At 42.2% G+C, this 16579-nt stretch overlaps 1 protein-coding gene across 1 annotated transcript in view; it reads left to right on the top strand.

Moving 5' to 3' along the window:
• Positions 1–2855: 2855 nt before the first annotated feature.
• Positions 2856–16579, top strand: part of CBL (Cbl proto-oncogene) — a 66925-nt gene continuing 53201 nt past the window's right edge. The window contains exons 1-2 of the mRNA XM_030538054.1: positions 2856–3062; positions 13299–13546. Of these exons, the coding sequence (XP_030393914.1) occupies positions 2919–3062; positions 13299–13546 (392 nt within the window). The 5' untranslated portion in view covers positions 2856–2918. The remainder of the gene's footprint in view (positions 3063–13298; positions 13547–16579) is intronic.

Below are 16579 nucleotides of genomic sequence, written 5' to 3'. Positions count from 1 at the left end.
TTTAGAGGGGCCTGATCCAAAGCTGTTCGACTGCATCAGACTATGGATTACGCATGACGATCCCGATCCCAATCCTGCAAACCTACCTAACTTTGCTCGCATGTGCCGTCCCACTCACACTAATGGGAATTCTTCTTGGGAGCAAAGTTCAGCACCTGTCAGGAGAGGAGCCATGGTCTCTTGGGACATGTGTGTTTTACAGCTTGTCACAAAGTAAACCCAAGTGTGTTCACGAAGGCTTCTGGTGTCAACACACTGAAGGCTAGTTTCTATTTTTATACAACGTGTGGGAGGGGTGGGAGAGAAACCTCATGAGAACAGGGAAGTGTATGACTTTGACAAGAAAGTCTGAGTATGCTGGTACCATGATCTTTATTCTTTACAGAGGAATGGACAGAGATAAACACACCAGCAATGCCTGGGGGCCTCAAGGCATGGGTTCAATTTAAGAGGAGGTAGCTTCTCTAGTCAACAGTTTCCCAAAGCAAAGTCAACCTGCAAGCCTTGCATTTCCCATACTCAGTGAGAGACTGCAATCTGCTTGCTCCATTTCCTGACTTTTCTTTATGTATTTGTGCTGAAAATTCTCGATTTGAAGAAAAGGGAACCTGGCTTTTTGAAAAAGGGAAATGCTGCTCTTGTGCGATGGCTGTACAATAATTCTGCTCACTGCAAAGGAAGATGGGGGTAGGTTGCTAATTGGGGAGGAGCTGTGGGGTCAACAAAAAAACAAGCAAATCCTTTCTGGGTTGTTTCCTTCATAACACAAGTAGGAATGTGTCTTGGAGCCATAAGCATCAGGGTTTAAACCCTGATTCCCTGGAATGTGCAGGTTCCGAGGTTGGAGCCACTTCAGAAGTAGATGTATTGGGAGCCAAGTGGTAATAGTGCAAGCCTCCTGTCTGCTCTGCATGGATATTAATTATCCCATGCAGCACTTTTTGGGACAGGCATTTGCTGTGGAGTTCTTGGCCAAAATTTCCCCTCCTCCTCCTTCTGGCTTGTAGGGTTCTATGTGTTGACTGCTGCCCTCCACCCCAAGGTCACTGCATTGCAGTGGTGCTGATTATATGGGCCTCATGAGATGCTGTGATGGCGTGAAAGGTGCATTACATGGTGGGGGATCAGCCATTTGTCCCTTGCCAGGGTTCAGGGTATGTCCCCCACACAGGCTGGGCTGGGTGGATAAAAACCAGGATTATTATTTTCAAATTTAAATCAGTGTTTTTATTTACATGTTGCTAGTTCTCTACTTTCCATTCACTTTGTAGTCAAATTGCTAACATGGATGTCTTGTACGTGTTCCTTTCATTTTTCTAATTGTTAATACAAATTCAGGTTTTACATAAATTTATTTTCCTACTAAGAAGTTTCACAGTTAAAATACTCATCAGTGCTGAAAAAGACAAGTCTGGGCCCTCTAACATCTGTGAGACTCCCAAATAAGAAAATAGCCTAGGCTATATTTGCAACCAATATTACCTTCTAATGTATTAAACGTCCCCAGAAAAACTAAGCTGAAATGCATTGACCAGTTTATGCTCCTCCATCATAGATTGTAGTTTAAAATCAACAGGGCATGTGCTCCCAAGTCACACAAGCACACTTGAAAATACTATTCTTGTGTACTTAAATAGGTCTTAGCCATCAGCAAGAGACTCCTGGTGCTTAGGCTGGGTTAGCCCTAATGTGGAGCTTGCTTATTATAGAAGCTTCTATTACTTTTCGAAACTTAACATTGTAACTCATTTGTGTGTGTATGTTCAACCTTGTAAATACCTCTCCTTTTCCTACTTCATAAATCTTTATTATGGGACTGGTTACAAGCCTCGGTGCTGGAGTTAGGGGTGCTGCTGCATCCCCTGGCTTGAGGTGGTTTCCATTACAGACAGGGTTTACAGTTCAGTTCAATGGCTTTCTGCACCCCAGCCGACAGGCATTGTCTTGGGTGTGAGCTGAAGTGCAATTGACCTGGGGTAAGTGGCTGGCTGTAATCTGAGCATTGCTGTGGTTCTGGGTGCCAGGGCCCATTCCAGGCTCAGCTGGGGGGTAAGAGAGTAGGTGGGGCACTCTCTGGGCTGTCATAGGGCCGAAGGAGGTTACACTCCATGACGGGTTGGTGGAAGGTCACTGCAGAAGTCACCACCGCTTTGGGGTTTGTGTCCTGAGCTGGTACCCACTCCTGAGCTGCTGTGGGCACCACTACAGCATTATTTAAATCACCCTCTTCTAAAGTGCTCCACCATGGTGCGGGGGGGTATGTCTGTCTGTCTGTCCCTGCTCCCCAGAGCTCCCCAGCCCCAGCCCTCCCACTTCCTTCTTTCCCCTCCCCCTCCTCAGGGCTCCTGCCCACACTAATCATGGCCTCCTGTTTGCCTCAGTCACCACAGTGCGCATGCTAGCAAGGTGGGCGCACGCGCAGTACAAAGCACCGGGAAACAGGGGTGGAGTCAGGGCTAATGAGCTGCCGGCTGGGCGGCTCGCGAGAGGGACGTTCCCTCCACCCCCCGGGCGGTAGCGGAGTGAGCCCGTCCCTCTATGCGCGCTGGGCAGGCCGGGGCATCCAATCAGCGCGGGTGCCTCCTTAGCGAGGGCGCGCGCCGGGGCTGTATCCCAGCCTCCAATTGGCGCGCGTGCTCTCTTCACGGGGGCGCGAGCCGGGCCCCCTCCCGCGGCAGCCAATCAGCACGCGGCATTGCGAACCTCTTGGGGCCGGGTCGCGCGCGTCTTCCTTCCGCCCTCCCCCCCCAGGCGCGTCCCCGCTGTAGCCCCAGCTCCTGGTCCGGAGCTACCGCCTCCTCAGTCCCGTTCTCTCCGCCCGGCCGGGGAGGGAGCGGCCCGGGGGGCTCAGCCAGGGGCCCTCGGAGCCAGCGGGCGGGGGGGCCCTGACCCCCAGCGCGCCCCGCAGCCCCCCGCCCATGGCGGCCCCTCTGAAGAAGGGGCCCGGCGGGCTGATCGGGCTGATGAAGGACGCGTTCCAGCCGCATCACCACCTGGGCCCGCACCAGCCCGGCGCCGTGGACAAGAAGATGGTGGAGAAGTGCTGGAAACTCATGGACAAGGTTGGGGGAAGGGAGGGCAGGAGTGGGCTTGTGGTGGGGAGGGGGCCGGGGAGGAAGTAGTAACCGGGGTGGGAGGGGGAGACAGGATTGGGCTGGGGATGGGGGAGGGGCTAGAGGTGGGGGCAGGATTGGGCTGGGGATGGGGGATGGGGCTCAAGATGGGGAGGGGCAGGATTGGGCTGGAGAGGAAGTGGGAGGGTTGATTGGGTTGGAGATGGGGGGGCGAGAGGTGAGGACAAGAATGGGCAGGGGAGTGGGTGAGAGATTAGGGGCAGGACTGGGCCAGAGATGGGGGCAGGATTGGGTTGGAGATTGGGGATGGGGCTCAAGATGGGGAGAGGCAGGATTGGGCTGGAGAGGAAGTGGGAGGGTTGATTGGGTTGGAGATGGGGGGGGGCGAGAGGTGAGGACAAGAATGGGCAGGGGAGTGGGTAAGAGATTAGGGGCAGGACTGGGCTGGAGTTGGAGGATAGGGCCAGAGATGGGGGCAGGATTGGGTTGGAGTTGGAGGATTGGGCTAGAGATGGGGGAGAGGAAATTAGACTTTGGAGAGGTATGTGCTGTTGGGAGAGGCTGGGGCAGATGGTAGTGGTGTTCAGGAGAGGAACAGTATGTCAGAGAGAAGGCTGGACTTCAAGGGGGTAGTGGTTAGGGGGGAAGATAGAGAGCTTATTGAGTGGTGGGGGGCTGGAGTGGTGGTCAGTACTGTGGCAAACATACATTGCAGACATGTTCTTGACTCTGACCTATTTGTGGTAAACGGTACCTGTGTAACGAGAGGATGGGTTTTGCTGAGGTTGGCCCACTTGCTTGCGAGTTCCAGCCCACGGTTGAGCATGGTCTGCTCTCTTGATGGCAAGACAGAGGTCTGGGGTACCTTGGCTGTTTAGAGAGCTCTATTGAATGCGTAGTGACAATGCACAGGGATGCAGCATAGAGGCTTTTTATTAAAACAGAGTTTCGAGAACCAGTCATGAGACCCTGTATAATTCCCTCTGTAATAAACTTGCGGAGTTATGCTAAAATAAGGGAAGTGAAATCTCATGCTTCATAGCATAAAATGATTGCTGCAGGAATCAAAGGAATCACTCCCACAACTTCCAGCACTACATGTCCAGGTTCATTAATTTCTTTTGGCCCCAAGCATCAGGGAGGTGGCATGCTGGACTAGTTGGCTTGATGGTCTGACAGAATGTGGTAAATTAAGTCCTAGTACTGATGGGTATATCAGTAGAGGAGCCACTGCTCTAGATAGCCCCAGTCAGTGCTTAATTTCAATTCTAGAGAAATGTGCCATCCTAGTTTATACCTAGATGAGTGATACTGGTGCTATTCTTCATGCCACAAATAGGCGCAGTAATCCAGGAGGTAGGCTTAATGGGAATATATTTTCTTTATTATACAGTATGTGGTTTTCTGTAATCTTAGTTGTGACATTTTACTTTTCTCTTGTTAATTTCCATGGATAAGTGATGAGACTAAATTTGTGTAGGATTGAGATATATTCATGTCTAAAATGAGCGACATACTTCATAATGCTAGGTTCAGTTGAAAGAGTAGATTAGTGTACAATGAATGCAGTTAGAAAGCAGGTGGCAGTACTTTGGGGAGTGCTACACCATCCAGCTTCCCCTCCAGGACAGGATGGGTAGGTCTGATGGGCAATCCTGCTGACCCATACATTTCATCTTTCTCCCTTTTTTTAACAGACTGCATTTGTGCATATTAAACCCTGGATCTCCTGCAGCAAATGTTGTAGTTCTGTTCATCCTGAAAGGAAAAACAGACTATCTTTTTTAAAAGACCACTAAGAAACATTCATGCCAAAAAATTTCCTTTAAGTGTGACAGACTATACAGGGTTGATTGTGACTTTCTTTTGCTATGTATGTGATGAGCTTTCCTATACATGGAGAAATGGGAGATAAGAAGGTAATACAGGTTCTTGAAAGGTGCTTATGCACTGAGAGCGAACAGATGAGAGACTAAAAGTGATAACCAAAATGTTGGAAAGGTGTTAAATTTGCATATTGCTGCATATACAGATGTGTTGTCAATGCCTGGATGTGACATGTTCTAATGTCAGTTTCCATTCCCATGTATATACCATGCACATTCATACATTCATGCTCAACTACATAGACTAGTCAGGCAAATAAAAAAAGCTTAAAAAAAAGTTGGAATTGGAAAGATTGAGATTACCTTGGTATGTCATCTTCCTGTACAAAAGCAGCATTTTCTGGGTGTCTATGCAGTTCAGTAGAGGTACTGGTAACCAAAGTCAGTTCTTGGCCACACACATTTTCCTTCCCATAAAACTGTGATCCTTGAAGTAAAGCGAAGAGTGGTGTAGTTGCTTCAAAAATATATAGAGGAATTTATTTTGCCTGAATTTCATTGGCTTCCGATTCTATAACCTCATTATGAAATATCTGTTAAATAGTGGCGGAAAGCTCTAGTTGTGTGCTTAATAATAGTTAAAATATTAAAATCAGACTAAGATCCTAATCTTGCAGTCTGACCTACATGCCCATTAACTTCAGCAGTTCTGTATAGACATAACAGTCTGTTTAACACACATTCTGTTACAGGATTGGGCCGGAAATATACTAACTGCTTCTTAACACAACTAATTGCCAACTGTTAACTAGGAATTGGTTGGGGAAGGTGCGAGGAGGTGGGGAGAACTTGTGAAAAATTTTGTGAAACTTTGTTTCTGTTGTCAGTTATCTGGCCATTTCAAATATGCACAAACTCAAATAGGCTTATAAAAATAATTGGGTGCACATATGATAAGGGATCTTGTAGATCAGACACATATGCTATGTTTGTATCTGTACAGTGACCTAAATTCGTTAACCCATAAAATTAGTTGGTATCCTGCAAAAGCATTCAGGCATTGCTGTTCTTCAGGTGTGGCTAATGAATTTCCTATACAAGGTAACAGTTGTCCAAGAGCTCTAGTCCATTCTCTCCACACATTTTAACATAGTGCCCAACTTCCATCTGAAGAAGTTCTATTTTTGTTTCATATTAATTTTGTCCCATGTTCTTCCCACAGTTGCCTTCGGTGACACATAATGAGGCCAAAGCTCCAGTGTTGGGCAGCACTCCTTCGTATGTGCAGTGGGATGTTCCTCTTCAGTTACCTCCTTTTACTCATTATTTTTGCCTTGGCTGTTGGTGTGCGCTTCCATATTAAGGCTTGCACTGGGTTTCTTGACTTGTGACAAGGGCTCCGTCAACATGGTAGATGAACTAGGATTCTCAAATTTTAACGAATAGCATTCTTATCTGTTAACATTTGAAATAAATGCTGTAGTTGTAGAGCTAATTATTTGACTCGTTACTGAACAGGCCACAAGCATATAATCCAAATATTCAGAAAGCTCTGTTTTCAGTAAATCTCAAAATTTGACAGTTGCAAGAATAAATAAGCATGCCACTTTAAACAAAAATTGGACACTGGATAATCTCTTTCCAGTTGTTTAGATGGATCTCATTCATGGTATTCTGAGTGCATCTAGTATGTCAGTGTTAGACCTTGTCTACACTGGCGTGTTACAGTGCTGAAACTTTCACACTCGGGGTGTGAAAAAACACCCCCCTGAGGGATGCAAGTTTCAGCGATGTAAAGTGCCAATGTAGACAGTGCTGCACTCCCAGTGTTGGGAGTTAGTCCCCTCGTGGGGGTGTCTTTTTTACAGCCATGGCAATGCTTTAACTTTGGTAGTGAAGACATACCCTTAGTTGTCAGTGAAATCTTATGTTGGTTTGCCATCTGCACCCTCATAGCTTTTTTGGAATTTACTTCTGCAGCCCACTGCCCTATGCGAAAGCAGCCATTTAAATAACAAATGAAATCACTGGCCAGATAAATGGTTGGTTTGGGTGTGGTGTTCAAAGTTTAGTTCACACTTTCGGGGAAAGTATACTCATACATTCCTTTTCAACCTTTGGCAGGTCATTTTGACACTTGAGTGCAAGCTGTGGCTTGTCTGAGTTGTGTGGCCTGGTGCACCTTGTTTAGGAGCTAAAATAGTGTTTGAGCTGTGCTAGGCCTCTTTACCCCTTCCAAAAAAAAAAACCAAAAATGACTTTGTCCTGACATAGAGTATCACTGATTGGAATAATTTTGTTCCCCACTGAGGCCCACCTCCGTTCTATTTCATGAGGATAAAACAATCCTTTTGACAGCTCATGTATCTTCAAATATTTGGCCACTTTGTCGATAAATATTTATATATTAATTGCAGCTGGAGTCCCTGATCAGACCCCTGCCATGCTAGGTTCCGTACAGATACAGAAGTAGGTCCAGTCCATGTCCCAAAGAGTTTACAGTATGTAGGTCAGACTCTTTAGGGCCACGCCACCTACAGTTTTGTTAGAATATCTGCCCCACTTTGGCAAACATTGAAATAAGGAAACCTTGTACCTTTAATATGTTTCCATGCCTTTTGATGTTATTAAATAGGATACAGGAATATGAGGTTGTAGTACAGTTTCTGAAACTTTGCTAAAGTAGGACAGGAAACCTTTTAAGTTCTTTAGGCAAGTATTTTGTCTTTGTTCTATAAGACAAGAACTAGAGTATGATTGATTAACACGGTTATAAACACAGTTTGCCTATTCAAGTATGCAAGATTACACATGCTGCTGTATTATATGCAGTTCTGCCATATAGCATCTGTTATATTGCACATCTGGATATTACCAGCCGCCTTGAAATTTCACTCCTTTGTATATTCTAGATGTTCAATGGCAACTTATGAACTTCATCTAAATTCAGCAGTTTGCTTTCTTATCTAGAGGTTGAATTGTGTCTTTGAGGCTCTGCTGTTAGATGTCTTATGAGCCTTCAAAGTGCAGCGACAAATAGCACACTAAGCATCTCAATCATTTCTTCACACTGCCTGTAGCCATCCTATACATTTTTACTAGGCTAAAGTGGGAGGAACTGATTTCAGTCTCATTTATCCTATTTCCTCATCTTTTCACTGTGTTAAGCCATTAAAGCAGGGCTTAATATCAGAAAATTTATTAATGTAGTAAAGTAACTTGTTGGTGCTGCATCTTGGCAGGAGGGAGTTGCTTCATATATTTTTGTCGATAATGCAATTGATAATTTATCTTCAGAACCTAATCTAGGCAGCAGAATAATACAAATAACATCCAGGGTATGTCTACATTGTACCTCAGAGTGAGCCTCTCACCCCAGGCAGACAGACCCATGCTAGCAGGGATCATGCCGGCACACTAAAAATAGCTGTGTGGAGGTTGCTGCATTGGCAGAGGATTGGGCTAGGGTTGGCTTGCGCTAACATGGCTAATCCAAGACTCTGCCGATACCACGATGTCCACACAACTATTTTTAGTGTGCAATCGCAAGTCTTCCTACCCACGCTGGGAGGCTTGCTCCCTTCCGCGATGAAGACATAACCTAACGCTGTTCTTGGGCATTTGAGGAACTGGTTGTGGAAATTCTAAAATACTTAGAGGGGTTTTGTAACTGGATGGGACGGAAGAATAGTAGATTTCACATTACAGGATGGAAAAGAAATCGGTGGTGGCTGAGCTAAAATGATAAACATCTCTCTAACCTAAGTATGGATGTAATTCCGCACATTTTTATAATTAACATCTGGAAATTTTGTTGCAAGTCACCCCTAATAGTAGTGATGTGGTCAGGCGTGACTTTGGCGGAGGCTGAGAAGTTGATAGATACTGAGTTGCTGATGTCTCAAGGAAAGAGTAGATTCTTGACTTAGGGGGAAAGTGCAGCTATATAGCTTTGTTTTTTAAAAGGAAGAAAACATCAAACTCCTCATAGGTCTGTTTAGGAAAACAGCATTGGAAGGGAAACAGGAGTTGGGAAGTCAATAGAGAGAGATCTATCACTCCTAGGTTGTTTGGGTTTCTTTTGTTTTTGTTTCAGGGTTACTGTCAAACCATAACTTGCAAACAAATTTTTGCACCTATGTTGTTAACATCCTGAGCTCTTTTTACTTACCCTTGTTACAAGTCCTAAAGAATAGAGAAGAAATTATTTTTTAAGTTTTTTTTTTTTTTACTTAGTGCTTTTGACAGCACTTTGTGAAGTCAGTTTCACTGTTGCCTCATTCTAGTCATAGTTCCCTTATTTTTGTGAGTCTTTAACATAGCAACAAGAAAGAGAAAAAAACTTTTTAAAAAAATAGGAAATGTGATAGTAAAATGACAGTGTCCCTTTTACAAGGCTAGAGGAAAATTTAGAAATCCAGTATACTGGTAGTTATTTATGCTCTTTGTTAACGTTTTTCATTTGTTTCAGTTTGGAAATGGAAAATCAATTTCAGTACACTTTGTAGTCAGTTTAATTTTCAGGTGCTCCATGCTTAGAGTTTAAAACATTGCAAGGGAATGTGTTTGTTCACAAACAACTGTTTTCATTTAAATGATGAAAAATATAGAAACATTTTTGTGGGTAAAAGCTTTAGTTTTAAAATAGTTTTACAGAGAGGCCAAATTTCAGTTGACAGTGTCCATTTAAGACCACAGCTATTTTTAAGTCACTTAAAAAAACAGAAATGACTTCTCTTTACTCTGAGCACACCTAATGTAAGGTATTTGCTGTCTTTCTGGATTCACTGTGGTAGCAGCCAATCATGGGGAGAGAATGAATGGAGTGCATGGTAACTTGCTGATAGGCTGCTGGTTTCCCAGAGCTGTGAACATTCCTTTTAACATTGTCATGATGCTGCAAGTGCACAAGTAGAGAAGTAAACAAAGTACAACTTCTTTTTTTTTTTCTTCCCCTGATGTATTAAGAAAAGTCAGTTTGCTAAATGACAGTTTGTAGGCAAATAACTTTATATTTGAGTGCTAATATTGGTTGCTTTTAAAACCACGTATGGAGAGTTGTGAACTTCAGCTGTTGAAATAGGTGTCCATTTGGTGAATAATTAAACTTATTTAAAATTCATCAGGTCATAAAACCAAAGTTTTTCAGCTTTTCTTGTCTGTAAACCATTTACTTTGGATATTCATATGGGGTATTTTAATGAAAAAGTTTTATAGAGGTTGTGAGAATATGACCTGTCTGCAGAATTTGTTGCTTTTCTGCGAAAACATGTCGGATAGAATATCAATATCAAACAAGTCTGTATAGTTACTGACATGCAGTAGGTCTGCCTCCTACATAGCTGGATAGTTTCAAGAGATAACAGCCTGTGCCATTTCCTATTGTAGCTGACCCAGAGAAATGACTGTCCTGTGTTTTTGACTTGTCTGCTTCCTTCATGTGGTTTCCCTACAACTCACCAAGAATAGTTTTAAACCCAATTGTTTAAATAACAAACTAGATCTGTAGGAGCAGTAATGATGCTATCTGTAGCTTGCTTTGGAGACATGTTTAGGATCCTTCCATGCTGCCAAGTGAAACTATGGTCTCAGAAGACAGTTGTTCTTGTAGCTTGGTTCCCTGATAAGGTTCATTTTACAATGTATGAAAGAAGCACCCTAAAGAAGCACCAACTGCAGCACCAATCTTGTGATAACTCCTCTCCTTGTTTAGATCTCCTAGTATTTGTCAGTTCAGAATGGAGAGGACATTTATTTGGCTAGATTATTTCCCACCTGTACATTTGGTGCTCCTCCAGAGTATAATTGCTTGTCATTATGAGAATCATATTCACCGGTCTGAGACTCGATGCAGTCAGTCAGTCCGTCATTCCCTTGTTGGAAATTGAAGTCTCTCAGTGAAGCTATGCATTATTGGAAGACATGTAACTTCTCCACACTGTGTTTCTTGCACATATCCTAAAAGGCTGAGTGAAATGCTAGTGCTCCTTTTCAGACTAAATTAGTTATTTTGTTTAAATATTTACTATTCAGTCACAGCTTGTGAGGCAAAAGTAATGGAATAAGTGTTTAAATGTGTAATATAGAGAGCCAGTTAACTTTTTCAGAACGTTACCTAATAGCGCATAGTAGTTTTTTACCAGATTTTGTGTAGGTGATGTACTGCATAGTGGCACCGGGTTGTTCTTAGGGCTTTCTTATCTACCTTCCTAAAGCCTTCTGAAGAAAGCGATCTTCTGCAGCATTTTGATGAGATCTGCTTTGTAATATTCTTTTTCACATCACTGGTGCCATTTTAGACCTCAGTCATGCCTTCTGGTATTAGGAAGTCAAAACAGTGTTTTTACACTTCAGTAGAAAGCTTTAGGAAATGATTACACCAGCCTTATTTTATGTTTGAGGTAAACGCACCAAAGACTAGAGCTGTTAGTTGAGTTTTATTCCCAATTGCCTGTTTTTGTCTTTTCAAGAAGATGGCTTTAGAACTAAAGCACTGAATATTGCTTTGTCATGCTAAGTCAGTATTTCAGCACTTCGCTGGAGCTCAGAGAGCCCTAATAATTTCAAAAGTTACATTATGTCTTCTGTAGCTAGCTTTCTCTCTCCCTTGACTGGGTAATAGAGAATCTTGGCTGTTCTGGATACATACAAGACCTTTCTCTGTGAGGTGTATGATCCTTCTTGAATACTATTTTTCCTATTGATTAAACTTGTTTTCATGAGCTTTGTTATGTAGTTGCTCTATTGCAGACCACTAATGTTCAGAGAGCTGTCTGGTCATATATGTCAAGTATCAGAGGGTAGCCGTGTTAGTCTGGATGCATCTGAGGAAGTGGGTATTCACCCACGAAAGCTCATGCTCCAAAACGTCTGTTAGTCTATAAGGTGCCACAGGATTCTTTGCTGGTCATATATGGTTACAGCATCAGCATTCTCTTTGAAGGCCGAGTGAAATTTTTGAGTTCAGTTATGGTGCCTAACCTGTTATATAGAAGCAAGAATAGGTGCATCTAAAATGCAAAAAGTTTCCTTACTGATAAGCCTATTAATTTGTTTTGCACAGTGTACTTGTGGAATAATTGACTCAAATTCTTACTAGCTAGGAATGTGTAGATAATCTTACTGCTGTAATACAAATTAGAAAACCTTTCCATTAGAAAGAGTAGGTATTAAGGTAGTAAGAAAAAATTAATCTCCAAGACATGCAAGGTAATTTGCTAGAAAGTAGGTTACCACTGTCTAATTAACTTTCATTTCATCACTGACAAGTAAAACTAGAGCAGCAAGTGCTTTTGTGAACAGATTCACACAAGGGAGAGAAATAACTGCAGAGGGTCAAATTCTGCTCTCACATTTGCATGCAACTTATTAAAGTCAATGGAGATGCATATCTGGGGACCCAGAACTATGTTCCTGCCAGTAAGCTGTTAACCGCTAAAGTTAATAGAGTGTTTCAAATGAGATTTGGGTGCCTCTGCTTTCTGTATAGAAAACCTTTTTTGTATTCACTGTTGATAGCTGTATAGTTGCTTTTATGCTTGTCATTCATTGTAAATGTAGACAGGGTCAAGTTTTTTATTCAAGTGGACCCCAGTAGTACTGTATTCTCCATTATAGGGCTTGTGTACACAGGGAAATTAACTGGAATGGTTACATTTATGTCACATATAAAATAAACTGGAAAGAGACACTGTTATTCTGGAGCAAGAGTGCCCACATGGGGAGTTATATCAGTATAGCTACAATGGTATCATTATACCAGTACATTTCCCCATGTAGACAAGCCACAAGTCTGGATCATATCTTTTTGGCAAGACAGCAGCTTTGTCACCAAAGACTACCTAAATCAGTGGCTCTCAAATGTTTGTACTGGTGACCCCTTTCACACAGCAAGTCTCTGAGTGTGACCCCCCCCCCCTTATAAATTAAAAACACTTTTTTATATATTTAACACCATTATAAATGCTGGAGGCAAAGCAGGGTTTGGGGTGGAGGATGACAGCTCGCGACCCCCCTTGTAATAACCTCGTGACCCCCTGGGGGGTTCCAACCCCCAGTTTGAGAACCCCTGACCTAAATGATATAATGAAATATTATTGCATCAAATATTTTAAGATTAATTTTGTGAGAGATGTAACCTTCTGGAACCTAGACATCAGTGCTCATGAAAACATGTTAGTCTGTAGATAGCAATTTTTATAATGGGTGGAAATCTGTTCAGGGATTAGTGCGTTTGGGCAGATGCAGTATTATGTGAAATTATTTATATTTCAGCGTATCTTATTTTGCATTTCAAGCAATGTCACTGATCCTCTATTTAAACGATATTTATTTGTAATTTTTAAATAGTCTTAAAATCTCAAAATGGTGATTTTTTTCCATTATTCATGTATTGCAGGTGGTGCGTTTATGTCAGAACCCAAAACTGGCACTGAAGAACAGCCCACCCTATATTCTAGATCTGCTTCCTGATACGTATCAGCATCTACGAACCATCCTGTCACGCTATGAGGGGAAGATGGAGACCCTAGGAGAAAATGAGTACTTCAGGGTCTTCATGGAGAACCTGATGAAGAAGACCAAACAGACCATCAGCCTCTTTAAGGAAGGGAAGGAGAGGATGTATGAGGAGAACTCTCAGCCTCGGTAATGGGGACAAGTTACTACAAATACTTGTAGCACAAGTCTAGCTGAGTGGTTGAGACCTTGAACTGAACAGCTTGGTAGTTCATAGAATATCAGGGTTGGAAGGGACCTCAGGAGGTCATCTAGTCCAACCCCCTGCTCAAAGCAGGACCAATTCCCAACTAAATCATCCCAGCCAGGATGATTGTTGGTATGTGGGAAGGAAGAAATCAGTGGTGAAGAGATTTAAGGTTAGCTGAAGAGGGTAAAGTGTGAAGTAAAATATTATTCTGTGCTGGAATGAAGGCAATGAGAGGACATGAGTATGAAGAGACATTCATATTCCAGATCTGATCATTCCTGGCTGTGACTTAGCTCTCATTTGAGTCACACTAATATAAAGAATACGATTATTTATGTTCTGAATCAGCTTTCAAAGATGTACCTGAGTACAGCTCCATGCCAAATTAAAAAGCACCAGTAAGGTTCTTTTGTATGTAAATCCATAAAGACTTCAGAATAGCTTGTTCTGTGGTTTAAAACTAAGTATTTAATATTGAAAGACTAAATTTTACAAACTTTAATTGTTAGAGTTGTGACCTCTCTCTCTGTTAGTTTGATTGTAGTTCTGGAGGTTTGATGAAGAAAAAAAGAATACCCTGAAGTGTAGGAGGCAGAGGAAAGGAAATCAAGAGATTGTCCTAAAAATCTCTTACTTCTTTTCATACCATACTAGAATTTGAAGTTAAGGTGAAGTTCCCTTTTGCACTTAATTGATCTATTTTGAAATTAAAGGAAACTGAGCATATTCAGAGATCTCAGAGGGAGAGGCGTGTTCTTTTGGCAAGTCACTTTATCAATGGCTTAGCGATATCCTGTTACTAAAAGTAGTATGCCTATATGGCTGCTACTTAAGCTGTTTGATACAACTGAGAGCAAGGTTTTGTTGACTAACATCAACAAAGCAGAGATAGACAGGGCTGCTCTTGGGTGCCTCCATTTCTTTTTCGTTGAAGATTCTCAAAGTGTACTGGTGGGGAATTTTTCTCCTCCCTTAGAGTGCTGTACCAGGTTCCGTAGATTTCCATCTTGTCACCCTTCTCATTTAATCTGCATACTTGGGTGTTGCAGAGTTTATTGGGGAATCATGGTGTTTTTGGCATGCTGATACTTTACATCTCATCTGGCCGAGCTGTAGTAGTTCAGTTTGCTGCCTTACCTAGTGACTTCTTGAGATTGGAGAAAAGGATGGAGGGCTAGACTCTGTCTGATAAAACATATGGCGGTGTCTGGTTGGCTTGGAAAACAACCAGAAAATGTGATGAGGTTATTTGCTCCTTTGTCGGTGAGGATATGTCTGTTTGCAGTCTAGGTGTCTAGTTAGACTCCTAGCTGCTTTTACGTGGTCAAATGTCGGTAACAGCGAGAGTGACTTTTTTGGTCTATAGATGACCATGAGTTTGACTGTTTTGGATTCAAATGTTACACCTGTCATCCATGCCTTCATTACCTCAATTTAAACTACTTCATTACTGAAGCTGGTGCAGAATTTGGCAGACCGCTAATTAAGGAGGTATCTCACCATAAGCACGTTACGCCAGTGCTCTGTGATCTGCATTGGCTGCCTGTTGGTTTCTGGGTGGATTTTATGTGGTTGGTTTTGAATGATAAACTCTAAGTAGACTGAGACCTGCCTATGTGTGAGGTACCTCCTCCTTCCTTGTGCCCAGCTGTCACAGCTGAGATCAGCAGACACTTGAGCTGGAGTCCTCTAAGTATAAGAATTGGGAGCTGAGGATGGGGGTGGAAAGGTTACCAGCAGGAGGTCCTCTTTGTGGGCACCTTGACATTGGAGCTTGCTCCCCAGTTGGACCAAAATAGCCTGAATGTGAAGGGCATTGCAGCATGCTCTGGAGGTTATCTGTTTTCTCTGGCTTTTAGGGAGGGAAGAGAATTATGGTCACTTTAAGTGGCAAGAGGTTGATGGAGGGAGGGAGGGGGAAGGGTTAATACTAATTTATATTTATTTAGCCACTGGTGGTACAAGATAATGGAGGGAGTGGTAGAAAGTGTATATTTGTATTGAACTATTTTCAAAGGGTGCCTACTGTACTGGAATAGGTACAGTTTATTTTTTATGGTCAAACTGAAGTAAGTAGAAAAATGTGGAACTAGCTGGATCAGTTGAGTTTAGTTGCAACTGAATGACTTAAGTGGATGAAGCCTTTGCAGCTATTTGCTTCTAATATTTTGAAACCAAAATGGGAAGTGATGGAGCCACTTTGCATAAATGTTTCTTGATGATTTTTTATTTTAATATATTCATGTAATATGGCTTCATTGTTACTATTTTGATTTCCCCCTTTCTGTGACTACTCAGAGGTTTAAGTATTATTCTGTTAAGTTATTTTACTTTTAGTTGGTGCTTCACTAAAAATCCTTCATAGTGATTTGAAGTTTTCAGGTAATTTCTTGAATGTGGGAGAAGAAAATGGAACTAAAGTTGCTGTTTAGCGTTACTTTTTGACAAATTTGTGATTTTGATTAGCAAGGATTATGCTACACTTCAGAGTTAGCTTCAAAGCTGTAAATCTATCTGCCTTTAAAATTTAATTCCAATTTTCTGAGGAAGGATTTCAGGGTTTGGGGCCAGTATAATGAGTGAAGCCAAATTAAACTACTGGGTTGTCCCTTAAGGGAAAATTGCTGCTTCTATAGACTCTGACTCTTCATAGATATCAGAATGGAAACGAAGGGTAGGGCAGGGAAGACTTCTCAACTAGAAGCACTTGAATATGTATGATAAGTTTAAAAAAAAAAAAGTGGATGTAATGGGGAGAGGGCTTGAGGACGCACGCCTATGGGATAACACACTTTTAGCTTGACATATTATATGAGTGAGAAAGTTTAATGTAAAACTGCAGTCATTTTGGCTTAGCTCAAATAAAAATGTGAATGATATAAGAAGCATTTGTCACCATGGATTAACTGTGTAAACAATATTTTAATTAAAACAGGCCTTTGGGTCTTTTGCTGGAGTTTTCTATCTTGCTG

The sequence above is a fragment of the Gopherus evgoodei genome, chromosome 19, assembly GCF_007399415.2.
Source record: "Gopherus evgoodei ecotype Sinaloan lineage chromosome 19, rGopEvg1_v1.p, whole genome shotgun sequence".
Taxonomy (NCBI): domain Eukaryota; kingdom Metazoa; phylum Chordata; order Testudines; family Testudinidae; genus Gopherus; species Gopherus evgoodei.
The sequence above is the reverse complement of the archived record's forward strand: the minus strand, read 5'-3'. Positions and strand labels throughout refer to the sequence as shown.